Consider the following 19,724-nt stretch of genomic DNA (forward strand, 5'->3'; position numbering starts at 1 on the left):
GTCTTTGTTGACTTCTGGCCTGCCCTCATCTGGCTTGCTTGACCAGCTGCTAAGCGTTCACTTGTGCAGCACCAGTTCCAGGACCTCTGTGAATCCTGAGGCCAAGCCAGCTGCAGAGAGCAGGTGCCAGGTGTTTCGAAGTCTTGGCATTAAATAACTGCTAAAGGAGGTGAAGGCAATTTCATGTTGGCCACTTAATAAAAAAATGAGTAGAGGGTAGAGCCTTTTCCAAAGGCCTTTGGCCTAGCCCTTGGCCTCTGTTCCCTTTGCCTTCTGCTGCGTGACACAGCAGCCATACACAGACTCGTGCAGCCTGCTGTAGGGTTAAGTTCATACAAAGGAAGACCGAATCCTTCATCAGCCACTTTGCATGCCTGCCCTGAGGACCTTCAGGGAATTAAGTGTCTTTTGAGTCCTTAAAAGATAAGTTTGAACACTCAAACTAGTGGTAATTAATGTTGGCAGGTTTTTGAAGACCATATTTTTTAGATAACCTTGGGTCCTTGGTATAGTGGGCATAATTTTAGGGTATCTCTCAGGCCGTCATTGAAAGTTCATTTAATGCACAAAAGGTTTTCACAATGGTAAGTGCCTTCTAAACATTGACCGCTGTCATTCCAACAGCTGCCATTAATGTCACTACTGCAGGTAATACAGAGCAGCAGGTGAGAAGGGCCAGGAAATAGGAGATGGTCCTTAGAAAGGAGATTAGTTCACAAGGTGGCTGAAAGGACACTCCGTCTGTATTACGTGTGCCAGAAAGGGCTGTAGGAGAGAAGAAGGTGGGTTTGAGGGGATGGCAAATGCATAAAGCAGAATGACTGAACTGTTAGTAAAATGTAGGTAAATGTAAAGGTGTTTATGCATCAGTTTTAAAGGCTGAAAGCACAACATGCTTCACACTCTGGCTTTTTGAGACAGGGTCTCTCTGTGTAGCCTTGGCTGTCCTGGACTCGCTTTGTAGATGTGGCCTGCCTCAAACTCATAGTGATCTGCCTGCCTCTGCCTCCCGAGTGCTGGGATTCAAGGTGTGCATCGCTCTGGAGAGGAACCCTAACTATGTGTACCCAGCATGAATGACATTATAGTGGGACTGTAAGTGAGTGGGAACACTACAGAAGAAACTAGATCTTAGAGAAGCACTAATAATGACCTCCTCACCTTCCCTCTGAAGGTCCCTGACTGACACAGAGGATCAAGGATCCAACACATGAGCCCTTGGAAGACAACCATGTCATATTGAAACCACATCAGGGATTCAGATACAGATTTGAAGACACTTTGCCTAGAGTTGTTCAGTCAGTGAAGAGGCCAGGCAATGAGGATAAGGGCATAGGGGGAGAAATGAAAGAAATGACGACAAAGTAGCCCTAAAAATTAGGAACATCATCTTTGATGTGACAGGGATGACATCATAGGACAATGTCCAAGGGAGGAGGAGGAGACACAAGGGAGACATTGGAAGGGGAGTCTTCAGTATTCTGGAGTCCAACAAAGGTGATGGCCACCATGGGGAACAAATAGAAAGGCCAGTGGTCCAGCAGATGGAGAAACACATTGATCAGTACTCCAAAACTATGTCTTGAAAAGATGAAGGCCTGGAAACCATGGACAGTTTGTCAGAGGAGACAAAGTAAGAAGAGGCTAAGACTGGTAAAGAGTTTGCTTATATGTAAGAGGGATATGAGGGAATTCATATATTAAGGGAGAGCCTTGAGTACAGGGTGGCTGTGGCCCTTTGCTCGCTCACTCCTCATGGCTTGGCATCCCAGTGCTGCTTTCTCTTCTCTGGAAACTGTGGAAGATGACCTCATTGGTGGATTTCATGCTGCCTTTTCAAGCTTTTCTGATGATGACAATATAAATGTCCTGGCTGGCACATTGCCAGAGAGAAACACCCAGTACAGTATGATGTAGTTTATGCCTGGCTTTCCAGTCAGTCATGTCTTACTTCTTTCACCTTGTCCTCCCTGCTTGATGGTCTATACAAAGCTCTGGGTAAAGAATGACAGACACACAGATGGTCTGAGTGCTACCTGCCCAAGTCACTGCATCCTTTTTTTCTATCTCTTTTGGGCACAGTAGTTTAAGTAGGCCGTGGGATGGACTCTCAAGGGGGCAAAGTGGGCCCCTTCTGCAGTGCTCACATTGGGTGGTTCTCTGAATGAACGTGGGCTGTAGGCAGCATCATCCTAGAGAACGTCCTGCAACTCTGAGACACCAAAGAGGGAGAAGCTCTGCCCCAGCCAGTCAGGCTGAAGCTGCTCTCGGGGACAGTACAGAGGCAGGGCATGGATGCAAGTGAATAGGTATCAGGTGGGGATCTGGGTTTGAGGGCTGTACCCTCCACAGGAGCAGGCCTGATTGTGCTAAGTTCCTGAGGCTCCCCCAGAGAAGGGACACCTCAGCATACCCAAGTCCTAAGACTTGTATCAGTAGCTAGATCATGAAGTACATCAGCTACAGGCTCTGACCTTGGTCTGGAGCTCAGGTGCTCCTGCGGTCTTCTCAGGGTGGCCTCCCCTCAGCCTTTGTGAAATAGAAGATGCTTGCCAGGGAACCATGGTTTGCCACTGATCTCACTGCCAAGGCATGCCAATAGATTATGCTCTTTTATGGGCTAGCTAATCCAAACTCGGATCCTCTATTACTCAGTCATTACGGAGTCATTATTACTTAGAAAATATAACTCGGGGTTTTAGCTCCCACCCCTTGCCAGAGCTGATGTTTGTAGGAATATATTATCCTGCATCTCTGAGCCCTGGTCTAGTTCTGTAGGTAGCATGACTGCCATGTCAGCCTCAGGCTGACCTGAGAAGCAAGTGAAAGGACCTGTGTAAAGTGCCATGCAACTTAGAAGCCATTGTATGGAGAGAGTGGCATTTACCTCACTGTCTGGTTACACTGATAGGAAATGTAGGGCTGTCCCTAGAGACAGGGTAGGAATCCAAGGTTACCAGGGCTTGGGGAAAGCAGCATAGCCATGGAAGGGGAATGACTGGCTGTTGCTACAGGGTTTCTTTGTGGCTGGAGGAAAAATTCCGGAATTATTTCACAGCTCTGAAAATATAAGCAGTCGTATTTTAAATGAGAAAATATTGTGGTTCATGGAAATACATTACAGGTCAATAGGAAGTGATAAGTGTCAGAGGCTTAATACTTCAAGTCTGTGTGTGTGTGTGTGTGTGTGTGTGTGTGTGTGTGTGTGTGTGTGTGTGTGTAATATATTTCTTTAAATCGGTCCCTATGGTTAAGCCCTAATGTGATCCCTAGAAGCACTCTACACCACTTTCAGCTATTTCTAATCTCTCACAAGCATAGGTCTAAGGCTTGCCTTTCCTTGTGAATGGAGAAAAAGCCTTTCCTGTTCAGTCAGATTCATAGCATATGGTGATTTTATTATTATTATTATTATTATTATTATTATTATTATTATTATTATTTATGAGTATGTGTGTGGGTACACATAGAGCTCAGAAAGCGTCAGATCCCTTGGAGCTGGAATTACAGGCTGTTTTGAGCAGGCTGACATGTGTGCCGGGAAACAAACTCAGGCCTGCTAGAAGAGTGGTAAGCAAGCTTAAGCACTGAGCCACCTCCACAGCCCCACATGGGATGATCTTTGAGATCATTATTTAGTGGAATATTTGCACTTTTCCCTAAAAGATAAAGAGATTGGATTTTATATCACCATATACTGATGTAAAATTCATTTCACATTTTCTCCATTAAGATCTTTCTGTATTTGCTTCTATATTTAGGTGCTTTCATGTTGGGCATATTTATAATTGCTATTATCTTCCTGGTGAGTTGATTTTTAAAAATATAATATAGAAGTTTTGTTTTTGCCTCTTGGGCAGTTTTTTTTTTTTTGTCTCAAGCCTATTTGTCCCATGTAAGTGTAGCCAGCTACTCTGCTCTCTGTTAACACTCTTGCTCCCAAATTCACAGAACTTTCCTGCCTGAATGTCATAGAGCTGGGCGCAACATCACAGCACCAGGGTGATTGCTGGATGCCCTTAGGAAAGGCAGCCTGCTTGCTGGGGTAGCCTCCTCACCCTGGTGGATGACCAGTTCAGGGACTGTTGTCACTTTGTGTCTTTGTTACTTTTTTATTGCTAGAGGAGGCACCATGAGTGGGGCAACGTATAGGAGAAAGCGTTAAATTAGGGACTTGCCTACAGTCTCAGAAGGCGAGTCCTTCGTGTGGCTATGGGCAGGCCCTGAAGCAAGAGCTCACATCCTGATCCTCAGGCAGGAAGCAGAAAGAACATGAGGCTGGGCCTGCAGTGACACACCTTCTCCAATCAGGTTATATCTCCTAAGCCTTCCTAATCAGTCCACCAGCTGGGGACTAAGCATTCAAATGCGTGAGCCTCAGGGAGCCATTTTCACTCAAACCACTGCACCCCATGATACGTAACATCAGGGTCCTTACTGACACCTGAACTGTGTCGGTTCCATATCTTCTCCTAGCCAGGGTGGAGAGTGAGAAACATATCCAGGAGCTTCAGTGGCAATGAGCAGGCTTTAAGGTGAACTGGAATCACATCAGCTAGACTCATCAATCAGTGGTCAAGGTGCTTTCATTTATCTTCATAGACATAATCATGCCTTGAGAAAATGGAACGGTGACACAAAGCAGCTTAGTAATTCCTACATACCACATGAATTAGACGAACAGAAATCTGACCAATGTATGACATCAAAGTCTGCATATGGTTCAGCAGCTCTAGACATTATGTATCAATTACCTATCATTCCATCCTTTCTGCCTATGCCAGTCGGTGTGCCTGTAGGGGCAGGTGGAGTTCTCAGATTCATAGAAGTAAGAGTACAGGGATGGAGAGGGCCTAGGTACGTGAAAGGCTTGTAGAGATACTGGATCAATATCAATTGTTTTGTCACCACAAGGCCCATGGACTTAATGGCAGGAATGGCCACTAGGTGGAACTCTGCACAGTCAAGAGACACAGTCACTCAGCGCTCCCTGATCAAGAAGGCACAGGAAATTTCCTCCCTATCCTCTGTTGTGCACATCTACTCACTCCTTCCCCATCCTTCCCAACATTTCCATCCCAAAGCCAAGGTCAGGTCAGCAGTTAGCATTTACCAAGTACTGAGGAGGACAGCAGGGTACAAGCTGTAATAAGACATGGGGCTCCTGCCCGGGGGCCCAGACATTTAGCAGAGAGGGTATACATGAAGGCTGTAAAACTGAGACCACACTATAAAAGAGACCTTCTCCACACCAAAGCCAGCATGATGGGGTAAGGGCATTTCCGTGGTGTGACTCGCCCAGAGCAGACAGCCTACAAAGTAAAAGCGAAGCATTGCAGACCGGAAGCCTCCATGGGACGCTAAGGAAGAACACAGCCTGCAAAGCCTACTCCCAGAGGAGCTCAGTGCTGGTGCACATGCACAGAAGATTGTGTGAGTGTCCTGAGATGGGGATGACAAGGTCAGCAAGGCTGGACTGGGGGCTCCTACAGAGAAGTTTGCGAAACCTGAATTGGGGCAGTGCTTCATACATGGTTGTTCGGGGGGTGGAGGAAAGCATTGGTTTACAAAATTTAGGAGTATACTGTTGAGGTCTGATCATTGAGATGGCACAAAAGTAACCATTGTCTAGATTGTCATTAGTGGACCCCAAAACCAAGAGCTACATTGGGGCAGGATAGGTTGAGGGCCCTGGTATCTGATTACCACAGATTACTACAGATTAGCAACCCTAGGGAAGGAGTTGACTTGAAGCCTATGCAAGCTGCTGTTCCTTTGCGCTGTGGGGGCTTGCCAGGTGTAGCATCACATCCTTGTCATCCCGTGTCTGTGCAGCTAGATGATCTTTTTCACCTCATCCCTGCCCTTTGTCACATATGTGGTAGCCAGGACTTGACTTTCCTCATGCGCCACACTCAGATGAATGAAACCTGTTCCCAACAACACATGAGTTAGAGAGAGAAGAGCTAAATCAAAAGCTTTATCTGCTGAGCGCTGCTGTTTCCGAGGATCACTAGATCTTATCAGCCGTTTCTTCATAAAGTTCTGCTTTCAGAGAGGTTTCATTTAGAAAAGCATGGTTATTTGAGTCGAGAAGCCTGGGGCTTCAACCAGCTGAGTGCTTAGTATCCTAAATGTTAAAGGACCTGCTTGGTTGCCAAGATACCACCATTGGGCAGAATTGAAGTAGAGGTTTATTTGCTCAGTCTGGAGCCAAGAAGGTGATGCCAAGGCATTAGTGGGTTGATTTCTTTCAATACTTCTGTGCTTGGCCTTTGGCTCGCCACATTGTCCCCTTGTCTTCCCATTGCCATCTCTCTTTGTGTGTCTGTGCCATACTCTCTTCTTAGGAGGTCACCAGTCAGATTGGGTGGAGACTGCCCCCAATGACCTCATTTAATTAACCTAATTACTTTCTTACAGACCCTATCATATTTTGCGGTCCCAGGGATTGAGATTTCAACATATGGATTCTAAGGACAGCATAGTTGGGCCTATAATCTAGAAGCAGGTGCTGATGGCAGCTTGGTGGGCTCTCTTCTTGAGCATCTTTGGAACTGAGGCATGTTCCTGTGGTTGTTGTACTGTTGATGGGAATACCCCACCTCAGAAGCTTATGCAGCCAGACTCTGGATGAAGCACTATTGTATGAAAGAGTTGCGTGTGGTGGTGGTGGGTGGTCAGGAGCTCCACAAGGAGACTATCAAGGCTGGTGGATCTGGGGTCCTGCACAAACTGATGCACCAACCAAGGATATTGCAAGCAGACAACTTAGACTCCTGCTCAGATGTAGCTTATGGACAGCTCATTCTCCACATGGGGGAAGTGGCGGGTAGGGAGAGCATGAGACTACCTCTGACACAAACTCTGGTGCCTGTGATTTGAACACTGCCCCCTGGTGGAGAGGCCCTGTGGGAACACAGAGGAAGAGGATGCAGGCTATCCAGATGAGACCTGATAGGCAGTGGTCAGATGGTGGGGGAGAAGGACCCCACCTGTCAGAGGTCTAGGGGAGGTGAATAGGGCAGAAGAGGGTGGGAGTGGGAAGATAAGAGCAAGGGGATAACAATGGTGATGTAATGTGAATAAATTATAGTAATTTATAAAAGAAGTTTAGGGCAGCACACCACCTACTGAGTGCTGAGTCCACTGACTGATTTCCTTCTCCAGTCTACCTTCCACCTCTAATAATGGACATTGTTCTCACAGGAATGTGTCTGCTACTTAATCCTGCAGCTATGGCCCTTATATTGGCTGGTTCAACTTCTGGTTATAAGTTCCCTTCTCAGTAGGTTTGACTTAAAGGTATAGTATAGGACTCAGAGTGTTGCTCAGATGCAACTTGCACTTGCCTATTTGAAGACCTGGGTTTAATCCTTACTACAATACACACACACACACACACACACAAACACACACACAGAGAATCGGGTGCGGGGGGGGGGGGAGAGAGAGAGAGAGAGAGAGAGAGAGAGAGAGAGAGAGAGAGAGAGAGAGAAAGAGAAAGAGAGGGGAGGAGAAAGGAGAGAGAGGAGAGAAGAGAGAATCAGACAACAAAAGATAATTCTTAGATCTTCAGTATCTTAGAGGTATCTACTGTGAATACTAAGACTCACAGACATTTAAGTCCCTTATATAAAATCGCATAATATCTGCATAAGTTACACATATCCTCCTGTAACCTCTAAATAATATGACTTATAAAAACTATAGAGTATAAATTGTTGTATACTATATTTTACAAGAGATAACAAACAAAAGAAATCTACCTCTTCACTATAGGCATTTTTTACCCCCGGTGTCACCCACATGTAGCTGTTTGAATCCTCAATTCTCAAGCTGACAGATATGGAGAGCTGGCTGTAGTTACATGTCATATTAAAGAAGGTTGAATCTGAAATTCTGTTCTTGGTTTTGCTGAGTTCATCTTGTTCGTAGAAAGCGTGACTGGGGTGATTGTGATTGGTCTTTACTGCTGCCCAGAGAAGTCTTTCCAAGTACAGTTATCCCTAAAGTAACATCCATGTGAGAGATACAGCACAGGAGCTCTGTCCCTGCGACAGTAACGGGGCAGGTCTTTGTATGTATCTGTCCAATCTCTTGATGCTTAGCTTCAGTCCTGACCCTCTGTCTGTCTTGGGTTTGCTAGTGTGAGCCCTCAGCATAGGGCTGACTGAGGAGTCCCTTGAGCAGCCCTTTCTATTTGCTCTGCAGAAGAACCAGCACTGTGGTGAATTACATTAAATTAATTACAGTAAATTTAAGTGAAGCAGGCATGTTAGTCTTGATTTTATATAGTTTCTCTTCTTAAATAGAAATGTATTTGTTTCTGCAGCTAATGTGCATCACTGTAAGGAAGAAAAGACTTTCAGAGGTCTGAGTGCCTAGAGGAGACATTTGGACCGTGGGAGGGAAACAGGTTGCCTATGGTGGGTATGGATAGGTGACCTGGATCTGTTCCAGTATATAGTGCTAACATAGGCCCTGTTGGTTAGCACTGGTCATTGGAGCAAGAGGACAAGTTTAAAGTTAATGGCTTAAACTTGGACTATACTTCTGAATCTATACAGCACTGATATGGTTTGTGACACTCATGGGTTTAAATACACCTCAGATTAAATATCTCAATAACTTAAAAACAATAGAGGTAAAATGTTACAACAGTTGGGGTTCAGGAGATGGCTCAGTGGATGAGAGAACTTGTAAACACGAGGGCCTGAGTTCAGATCCCTGGCACGCATGTAAAGATCCAGTGTGGCCATACATACCTGTGACACTAGCTCTGGAGGCAGAAGCTGGCTCTTCCCAAGTCCTGCATGTTATGAAACAACACAAGGCACTGAACAGCACTAGCATTTCTGGTAGAGTAGATTTGCCAGCTAGCATCCAGCGAGACTGTCCTCGCCAGCTTCCCAGGTCTGCCCTGCGACTACAGAGTTGGCCTCCTCTGTAGCCAAACCCCAGTTAATCCCATTAAAAGCAGTTTTGGGGCTCCTGTGAGCCCACTTGCTAATTTGCAGGAGCTATGGAGACCTAGCAGCACAAGCATCTTTCTGTCCCCTTTGCTGTCCAGCACCCAGGTTTCCAGGAGTTTCCATGGGTGCTTCTGGAAGTGCTTGTGCAGCCATGTGACATGCAATGGTCCGTGTTCCTCCACAGCATCCACACCAATGGGGAGAAGGCTGGACTGCATAAGGAAAACTTGCTGCTTCGAGGGTGTACCATTAGGAATACAGAAGCAGTGGCTGGCATTGTCATCTACGCAGGTGGGCACAAGCTAAACCTCAGACCATGTACTGCCACACTGTGCTGTGTGCTCCCCAACCTTTTTTCCTAACTTCTCTCTGATCATAAGAGTTGTATATGCCCAGTGTAGAAAAATAATAGCAACTCAACCAATATAGAAGCGCTTCCTCTTCCTTCTCTTCCTCTTTCCTCCTCCTCCTCCTCCTCCTTTTCTTTTTTCCTCATCTTACTTTTTTCCATTCGTTTCACAGCTATAAAATTGATTCTGCATTCTGTTTTGACTAAGGTTCTTAGAGAGCTGTCATCCAGCACAGTTGTTCTGTAGGATTCAGGCACTCGTTCCTTGCCTACAGGAAGCTGGTAATTCCATTCCCCTCCATCCTCCTCTGCAGGACATGAAACCAAAGCCCTGCTGAACAACAGCGGGCCCCGTTACAAGCGCAGCCAGCTTGAAAGGCAGATGAACTGCGACGTCCTCTGGTGTGTCCTCCTCCTCGTCTGTATGTCTCTATTTTCAGCGGTTGGTAAGTCACCTAAGATGAGCACCCAGTGAAGTAGACTGCCGGAAAGCCTACAGGCAAGCTTAGGGGCTATCCCAAGTCCACTAGACCCCACACACCTTAAAGACCAAATACACCGTGTTCACTACTTGGATTCGAGGAATGCAGAGTAATGTTCATTTCTGAGCAGAAGAGTACTGGAATGGAAGGATGAGCTTACCATAGCAGTAGTAATGAGTCCAGCGGATCAGGGTTCAGCAATAGTGAGAGGCACACATATAGCAATGGGGCTGTATAAAAACAATTATTTGTGTCCTAAAAAGAGGCCAAAAGCCCTCTTTTGACTGTTGTGTAGTGGGAGGATTACCAGGCAAAATGTCCTTGTTTCTGCCGCAGACAGAATTCTGCCTAAAAACTGGCAAGGTTAGATGCATGCACTGTCGAAGGCCGAACTCTGCCAAGACAGGGTAAGCAAGTCCTTAGTAGTTCCTGCCTCACAAATATGTCTGTCAGATATGTTGGGCTGGAAGGTCGAAGACGATGCTCCAATGTTATAGAATGTGTTGAAAGCAGTAAATTGTATCAGTCATTTTTTCATTTTGGAAGCTTCTAACCTGTACTTCTTGTTCACTCCAGTATTCAAGTTTCATTCTTTCTCAAGTCTCTGATGGATTTGAAGACCGGATAGTTTAGTCTTAAAATTAAGCTTAGTAGGTTAGGGGTTAAGATATTTTTAGATCAAGATAGATGTTTCAACTTAATAGAGATGAGCTATGATAGATAATGATCTCCATTTAGAAACTTAGACCCAACAAGATAGGAAAGATATTTACTTCAAGTTTGCCAAATTCAAGTAGCCAAATCACTATGAATATAACATTTATATACTTCCTGATTGTCTCATGGTTCTTCCTGCTGTATGTAGTTTATTTTATTCATGTGTAATAATATACACGTATACATTAAAATAAACATAATAATAAAAAATATCAGTCCAGAAAAGAAAAAGAAAAAAGAAAGGAAAATTAAAAAAAAAAGAGGTCAAAAGGCATTTTACATTAACATGCTTTGAGGCTCTGGCACTTGATATTTTATTTTATTTTATTTTATTTATTTATTTATTTATTTACTGGTTTTCCTTTTTTATCCACATACAGTATTTTTAAATGTATTTTATTAATTTATTCATATTACATCTCAATTGTTATCCCACCCCTTGTATCCTCCCATTTCTCCCTCCTTCCCATTTTCCCCTTACTCCCCTCCCCTATGACTGTGACTGAGGGGGACTTCCTCCCCCTGTATATGCTCATAGGGTATCAGTTCTCTTCTTGGTAGCCTGCTATCCTTCCTGAGTGCCACAAGGCCTCCCCATCCAGAAGACATGGTCAAATATGGGGCACCAGAGTTCGTATGAAAATCAGACCCCACTCTCCACTCAACTGTGGAGAATGTCCTGTCCATTGACTAGGTCTGGGTAGGGGTTTGAAGTATACTGCACGTATTTTCCTTGGCTGGTGCCATAGTTTGAGCAGGACCCCTGGGCCAAGATCTGCCCATCATAATGTTCTTCTTGTAGGTTTCTAGGACCCTCTGGATCCTTCTATTTCCCCATTCTCCCATGCTTCTCTCACCTAGAGTCCCAATAGGATGTCCTCCCCTCTGTCCCACTTTCCTGGTAAGTGAAGACTTTCATGGGACATATTCCTTGGGCTAGTGTCCAGATATAAATGAGTATATACCATTTGACTCTTTCTGCTTCTGGGTTAACTCACTCATTATGATCATTTCTAGTCCAATCCATTTATCCACAAATTTAGGGAATTCCTTGTTTTTAATAGCTGAGTAGTATTCTATAGTGTAAATGTACCACCGTTTTATTCATAATAGCCAGAACCTGGAAACAGCCTAAGTGTCCCTCAGTAGAAGAATAGATTTTTTCCCCCAAGACAGGGTTTCTCTGTGTAGCCTTGGCTGTCCTGGACTCGCTTTGTAAAACAGGCTGGCCTTGAACTCACAGCGATCCCCCTGCCTCTGCCTCCCGAGTGCTGGGATTAAAGGCATGTGTCATCACGCCTGGCTCAGTACTTGGTTTCTACCTTGTCCCTGCTCAGCTGTCAGCATGGGCCAGCTGATGGTCTCAGATGATTAAAACAGAGCCACACAGACACCAAAAGGTTTCTGTAACCAGGTAGGTATAGGACTTAGATTTGGAAGAAATATGACTACTAAGAATCTGTACCAAGTGAATGTTGAGTCTCCCAGCAATGACGACATGGGCAGTAGTGAGGTCCTAATCCTTCTTTACGTAGGCCTGTATGACTCTGTTTTTGCAGCATCTGGATGGTGAAATCCTTCTCCCAGCATACAGGCAGTTTTTATAGCATGACCAGTGGTGCCATTCAGCACCCTGAACAGGAAACCTGTGGGTGTGGTTAGGGGGTTCCTGCTATATTGTCCAAGATGGCCTGGAATGCTTGACCCTCCTACCTTAGCTACCAAAGTGACATGGTTACAGGTGTGTGGTGCCTTACCCAGCTTAAGGAACTCTCGACGTGAGCAAAACACAAAGTGTGCACTCTTTCCAGCTGCCTGCCCATGGGTCTACGAATATGATGTGCCATGCTTTCTTTTATGTCAAAGAAAGCTGATAGGCCAAATATGTCATGCCCAGTAAGAGTCTTAAAAATTGTTTGCCTTAATTTTCCCAAGCCGCATTCTTTCTTTCCTGTCAGATGAATGATGCCTCTCTTTGAACACGCACAGGACATGGATTGTGGGTACGGCGCTATCAAGAGAAGAAAGCACTGTTTGATGTTCCTGAGTCTGATGGCAGCTCTTTATCCCCCGCCACAGCTGCAGTTTACTCCTTTTTGACAATGATAATAGTTCTGCAGGTAACAGTAATAGATATTGTATGGTAATTCCTTTAATTTCCTCAAGTGAATTCAAAAGTCTTTCTAAGAATTTCCTATCATTTCTGCATCTTCAAGAATCACAATTACGTGTTGCCTATTGTTCTATTAATGTAGGCTATTTCTTTGGTGACTTTCAAGTTGATGCTATTCTTTGCTTTTCTTAAAATGATTAATGCTTTGATGATTGGATTTTTCCCCCATGGTTTCCTTGTTTTTCTGTTATTGTTATTTTATTGGCCAAGGGCCAGTTTGATTTGAACCAAGGGCCTCACACATGCTATGTAAGTGCTCTACCCGTTGAGCTCTACCCTCAGTTCTGTTGACTTACTGTTAAAAAACAAAAAACAAAAAACAAATTTTGTCTGGGAGTAATTTCTAGATTTACAGAACATTTCAGCCATTAATGGAGAACAGCCACATGCGCCCCTCCCCCAGTTTCTCTGACAATAGTGTGTTATATTGATGGAGTTCTCCATAAAGACTAGGAAACCAACCTGCATGCTTTTCTGTGAGCCAAACCCAAGCTACTTCACTCACAGCATCCCTGCAGCTTAACTGCTCTCCTAGGAGTTGTCCTGATGTTGCCGCATGCATCACCATTGGTTTTCGGCAGCGGTAGTGTGCATTCATGTGCCTTCCTTCCTGTAAGTGAGAGGCAGAATGCAGACAGGTCTGTTAAAGAGTAAGGATAGTCCCAGGGCTCTAAGGGGCAGTGGGGGTCACCACTAGCCTCCCTGAGAACAGAGTAACCAGAGGATATGTCGAGCCTCACTTGAGATCTCCCTGTCTCTTATTACAAGTGCTTCCCTCCTATGGGGAAAATGGTCTCATTTAACATTCCAAATTAGTCTTTTTTTTATATATAAATGTAAATTTTGTTCTAGCCTTCAGTTAGGATAATAGTTGGTGTCTTATTAGCATAATTAATTTACCAAGAGAGCCCAGTTAGTCAGAATATTATAGTCTGAGGACTCATAAATATTAGTTCAGTGCTGTGGCTCTACAAATAAACATTCATTTCCAGAAAGTTGGTCTTGAGTGGTCAAAGCATAACTGGGTATTTTTCTCAAGCCATCTTCCCTTTGATCTCTAGTGCACAAAAATCACAAAATTGTCCTGCAGCATAAGGCCAGCCACTGAAACAACTGTTTCCTTTCGTGGTTGCCCCCCCGAGACTGTGGGGGGCACATCCTTGGCTGATAGACAGTTCCTGTCACTGGGTCCCACGGGAAACCTGAGGGTGAATGCTGCTATCCTTAGAGATGACTTTGCTCATGAGGACTCTGACTGTGCCTGTTTTCTTCTCTTCTCTCTTCCCTTTCCTAGCCCCTCTCAAGCACAACTTACTCTCCAGGCCATCGTTATCCTTCCAGACATAGGAGTGGATTTCCGCTCTGCAATTGCATCAGCCTAGGCTATCCTAGTTTAAACTCTTTGCCAGTACTCTAATCCTTTTCCAATAGTGACTTTAAGCCAAGCTAATTATACTCTTAAAGGTACAGTACAGCTCCTGCTTCCTTGGTCCTTTGTCATTTGACTCAGCTGTGTTAATTCCACTGTTCCCTGGTTCTTGTAGTCATTCACCCTATGCGCCTTTCTCTTCTAGGTTTTGATTCCAATTTCCTTATATGTTTCCATTGAGATTGTTAAAGTGTGCCAAGTATACTTCATCAACCAGGATATAGAGCTGTATGATGAAGAGACAGATTCGCAGCTGCAGTGCCGAGCTCTGAACATCACGGAAGACTTAGGGCAGATACAGTACATCTTCTCAGACAAAACTGGCACGTTAACTGAGAACAAGATGGTCTTTCGACGATGCACCGTGTCCGGCATAGAATATTCTCATGAAGCCAACGGTGAGTGTGAGGACAGAGGCCTCCAGTCTGGGCTGGATTAGAAAACTGCTCTCCCCAAAGCTGCATGGACAGGAGACAGGAGACACCGTACACAAGCTTTTAGAGCTTGCTGGTTTTTAAGGGAGAACAAATCCTTGGCGGTCACTTGGGAGCCCAGTGCTATTTATAGAGTGAGCTGACATTGCCCTGCTCGCTGCTGTGTCTGGAATGATACGCATCTGTTTTGGCTCATTTTCTGGCAGGCAAGCACAGCAGCCGGACAGAGCAGCCTTAAAGTGCTAGTTTCAGCAGTGCCTTCACTTTGTCTCACAGAGGAACGGAGGCTTTTGTCTTGTTGTTACTCATTTATCTTTCAGCTATCAGCGGAAAGTCCTCAGCCGGGCACTGTGTACTTTACGCTGCATTCTTACCCTTGGAACACCATGTCCGCTGGAGCCTAAGAGAAATGAGTCTCTCTGCCTTTGGTTACGCAGGCAGCCCTGCCTCCTGCCTCTTTCCTTGTCCTTTGCTGCCTCCCTTTTTGCTGAAGGAAGGCTCGGGGAAAGCCACCGGCTTCCTAAGCCCCTTGCCAAGAGATGACACGGTGGTGAGGGTGTCTGCACTGCAGTCCTATTTCTGGAGTAATGGCAACTTTGTAAAGACCGCCTTGCAGAACTCCTTTCTTTATAACAACAACAACAACAACAACAACAACAACAACACCACACTGCCAAAGAGAATGAATGGTGAAATGGGGGAAGCAATGAATGACCACTTCTGTAGCAATTGAGCGCTCTTTCCAGCACCTAAGAATTATTCTGATGGTCACTGTTCTCTGTATACTGTATAACAGAAGGCACAGGAATCTACCTACTGTTTAACATTTTATTTGCTCCCCAGATAAATGCTACTGACATTTTCCCATGCCTTTACCCATCTACCCTGTCTACATTTCTAACCTCACTCCCCTGTCCCCACCTCACACTCTAACCCTGTTGCCTTCGCTTCCCCTTCCTACCTACTCAGCTTTGTGCACTGGAGAGCACTCCCAGGCATTGTGTTTGCAGCAGCCCTCTCAAGCTGGGCCTCACTTTCAGGTAGACAAGAGCAGGTTTGAGATCTCTTGCACAGCAGTACCTTGAATCAATGCTGATGTGTCCTCTTTGTGAGATGATGGATGTATTAATTAGCCTCATGTGTGTAAAGCACATTTTATACTGATGCCAAAACAAAACATCTGTATCCTGTGAATATGTACAGTTATGATTTGTCTGTCAAAGGTAATATTAATGGCACCATTAAAAAAATAAAGGTGGGATCTGAGGCTTCATGGGACAGAATCATAGATTTGACTGAAGTCAAACCCTAAGATAAGGTTAAAGAGTTCTGTCACTTTCAGAGGACACAGTGAAGCACTTGAGGAATGAAAACAGTCTTCATGCATCTCTGTGACAGATGTGCAGAAGTTCTAGCACTGGAACACATACCATCTTCAGTTGGTCCAGCCTATAGTTTGACACTCATAGTAAATGAATACAGATCTGAGCAATGGGCCTGAGGTCATATGCCAAAGCCAGCCACAGAGACTATGGGTATATTCTCCTCTCACCTCGTGGCCTGATAATCTACAGCTAGCTGGCTGCATGCCTTGGTCTAGGCTTCTCTGAGGTCTCTAGAGTCAGAAACAGGCCTCAGCCCACCATGTGACAGCACTCATTTCTTCCTGGCTCCCCAGCCTCACGGGGAAGGAAGCTGCCTGGGGGTTGCAGGTTGCCTCTCTCCAGGTTGGAGCCAATTCAGTGCATGATTCGACAAAGTGGGCACAACTCCATGCCCGGGCTTTGCTCCTCCTTGCATTCTAGGTAGCACACTGGGACTTACATCACCAGAGAACAGATGGGATGTTTGGCATCCTGCTATGGAGAAGTACTTAGCCTGATGGGAGTGGGCAAGTGACTCCTTCCTTATCCCTGTTTTTCTCATCTCTGAAGGAAGGCGTGATGATTAATAGAGGAGAATTGCCCACGTGGCTGACTAATGCTATGGGCATCTCTCAGAAGTCCCCTGAAATTAGGCTACCCTAATGCTTCCACCAAGTGCTGGGCCTGCGCGTGAACTTGTGATTAAATGCTTGCTTTGAAGAAGTAATCCTGAATAGGTTTCTTATTGCTCACCCACAACTAAGAGAGCCATCTTAACTTGGGAAACCTGGGAACATTTGTTCAGAGCCACTGGCAAAAAGACAAAAACCAAAAAACTGTGGCATGACTTTGTGCCATTTTTCAGGCACTCATGTGGATGTGGGGACGCTACTAGCCAGTGATTCCCCAAGACTTAAGCTCAGGACTATAGTTAAGATCTTCTCGGATAGAGCGTCCCTGGCTGGGTCCAGACCTGGCTACATGCGGCTAGGCTGGGAAACCTCAAGAGAGTGAATCTTGCTGTTCTATAGCACTTCACAGGCTAGTAGTGCATGTAGATAGATCCTTTGCCCACATGGCCATGTGACTATGTGCAAGGCACCTACAGTGGTGCCCACCCTCCATTTCACATGGATAATGTCCCATTGTTTTGAAGGCCCCAATGATGCAGGCCATTCTAGGGCCAGGGAATCTTTCAAGAACCCTGTTGTGTTGACAAGCCTGAGGTCAGCCCTGTCTTTCCCCAGACCAAAACGTATCTATGTTGTACTGGAATAGAAGGGCAGCTGGGAGCCCAAGTCTAGGTGAGTATGGCAGTGTAGCCACTGTGCCATCCTTGATAGGACCCAGGCTTTGGAATCCCTTGGACCTGGGTGACACCTTCATCTTCATTCCCCTTTGTCATATGACCATCATAAGCTCCTTAAATTCTTTGACATGAGATTTGGTCTTCTCTCCTGTGAAAGATTGACAGTCATTAAACACAGCAATAAAATAAAAAAGTTCAGTTGCCTTCAGGCCTGCCTTCTCAGTTAGTTTATGGAGAGTGCAGGTAAGTAGGGATATAGTAGGAACCTTTTAAATTCCCTTATCAATGTGTACTAAATATAGCCTCGCCATTAGACAGTAAAGATTGGGAGTCCTCTGGGATACAGGCTCACGGAATCTACAAGAGTCTGAATTGATTCAGTCTTCCCGTATGATGTCTTACATCGTGTCCCTCTCCCCATAGCCCAGCGACTGGCCAGATACCAAGAGGCAGACTCAGAAGAGGAGGAAGTGGTGCCCAAAGTGGGCACACTATCCCACCGTGGCAGCACTGGGAGCCATCAGAGCATCCGCATCACTCATAAGAACCAAAGTATCAAGTCCCACCGGCGTACAGGCAGTCGGGCTGAGGCCAAGCGAGTCAGCATGCTGTCTAAGCACACTGCCTTCAGCAGCCCTATGGTGAGTGCAGGCAGTGAGCAGCCCTCCTGCTTTCTTCCCGCTTTCCATTGTCCCTAACAATCAAAATTATCTCTTTTTAATCACACCAATAAGCTCAGGCTTGGCTGGGCCCCATGGACAGAAGCTTTCTAGCCAACACCTCTCTCTACCGTTGTGTCTTTCCCGAAACACTTACTCAGCCTCTTTGCCATGGCGTCTGCTGCTAGGCGGTTGCCAGGCGAGCCACTTAAAGATGGTAACAAAGAGGAAGCCTAGCTGAATGAAATGAACAAAACATCAGAACAAGGTGACACGTGTGAGAAGGCAGAGCCAGTTACCTGCCCCATAAAGTTTTAATTAGATGACCGCAATGTAAGTAAAGCTCCTTCCTCTCTTGTCTTTTATTGGCCAAAGTGTTTATGGACTGCTGTCATTAGGCAGGGAAACTTTTAGAAGTAAGCAACAATCTCTGAAAAGATCCATTCATCTCTGCAATGTTTTAAGAGTTGAGAAGGAACCCTTGGTGCTCACTTTGCTCTTTTTAAGACTTTCTAGACCCATATAGAAGCTATAATTTACATACAGGTGTATCTAGGACTGTGGATTATCATTTTTCAGTTCACCTATGTCATGTGGGAAGGAGGGCTCTGGGACGCAAGGGGAAGACTGCACTGGGACATGTTTTTCTTCCAGCATTCTACAGGGTATATCAAGATTACATGAACTATTCAAACTTTCTGCCATAGCAATTTGGTCACTCAGTCAACAATTACTATAACAGAAGTTTATCAGTATGTTACTTATACTATAAGAATGGTGAAGGTTAAATATTTAGTGAGAAATGGTAGCCAGATAATTAGTCTGTGCCTGTCCACTTTGAGGCTGGTTTTTCAAATGTGTTCTCATATAATCTTGAGGCATGGAAAAGTTCATATGATGTGCTTTGAGATAAAACTGTCAATTTATCGTTATTTTTTCATAGAATATATTGGGTATATAAAGTATTTTAATAATTTAAATGTAAAGAGATGAGATTGCAAGGAAATGTAGAAACATGGTTTTCAAAAGGCAGATATTCTGTGGGTTGATGCAATGTAGACTGCTTGAGTTTTTCTAGACTGAGAGTATATCTTGTTTGATCCCCTAAGAAGTATATTAACATTATGTTTTTAATATAATTTAATTTTAATATAATATAATGTTTTTACCATAATATAAATGTGTTTTTATTTCAATATGTAAGTGTTTTATAAAATTGAAGTTTCATATAATGTACAATTGTAAAATGATATATCCGTAGTGGTATTAAATTCTTTTCATACCTTACAATAAATTAAAGCCTACTTAAATAGTTAAGTACCAAAGCACTGGGCAGGTTATTGGCTCAAACTCCTCATGCAGCTCTAATTTTCTTCCCAGGAGAAAGACATTACACCTGACCCCAAGCTGTTGGAGAAAGTGAGCGAGTGTGACAGGTACCTTGCCATTGCAAGGCACAAGGAGCACCCCCTGTCCCATCTCTCACCTGAGCTATCTGATGTTTTTGACTTCTTCATCGCTCTCACCATCTGCAATACAGTAGTTGTCACTTCTCCAGATCAGCCACGACAAAAGGCAAGTTCTGTACTATCTACTAGACCCCAAAGTGCTCTTGACTCTCTCTGAGGCCTGCACTGTGATCCCTGGTTGATGGCAGTAAGCATCCTTCACTTTCTTTCAGGAAGCTGCTCATGGGTGGTACCTCTGGCTTTAGGGGATGTGACAGGGTAGTGCATGTGGGGCAAAGCAGGCATCAAGCTGCAATAGGTTAGAGGAGAGGTTGTTAGATACCTTTTGAGCCCAGGGTGTGTGTGTGTGTGTGTGTGTGTGTGT

The 19,724-nt window shown here is 44.8% G+C and overlaps 1 protein-coding gene across 4 annotated transcripts in view; it reads left to right on the forward strand.

The window, feature by feature from the left end:
* The window catches only part of ATP10A (ATPase phospholipid transporting 10A (putative)), a 177,638-nt gene that overhangs the window by 121,404 nt on the left and 36,510 nt on the right, over positions 1-19,724 (forward strand). For all 4 annotated transcript variants that reach the window (XM_084801201.1, XM_084801200.1, XM_084801198.1 and 1 more), the window contains exons 5-10: positions 9,160-9,266; positions 9,639-9,770; positions 12,513-12,643; positions 14,271-14,523; positions 17,656-17,873; positions 19,272-19,466. In XM_084801201.1, coding sequence (XP_084657327.1) covers positions 9,160-9,266; positions 9,639-9,770; positions 12,513-12,643; positions 14,271-14,523; positions 17,656-17,873; positions 19,272-19,466 — 1,036 coding nt within the window. The remainder of the gene's footprint in view (positions 1-9,159; positions 9,267-9,638; positions 9,771-12,512; positions 12,644-14,270; positions 14,524-17,655; positions 17,874-19,271; positions 19,467-19,724) is intronic.

This window comes from Acomys minous (genome assembly GCF_964271855.1).
Source record: "Acomys minous genome assembly, chromosome: 2".
In the NCBI taxonomy this organism is placed as follows: Eukaryota; Metazoa; Chordata; class Mammalia; order Rodentia; family Muridae; genus Acomys; species Acomys minous.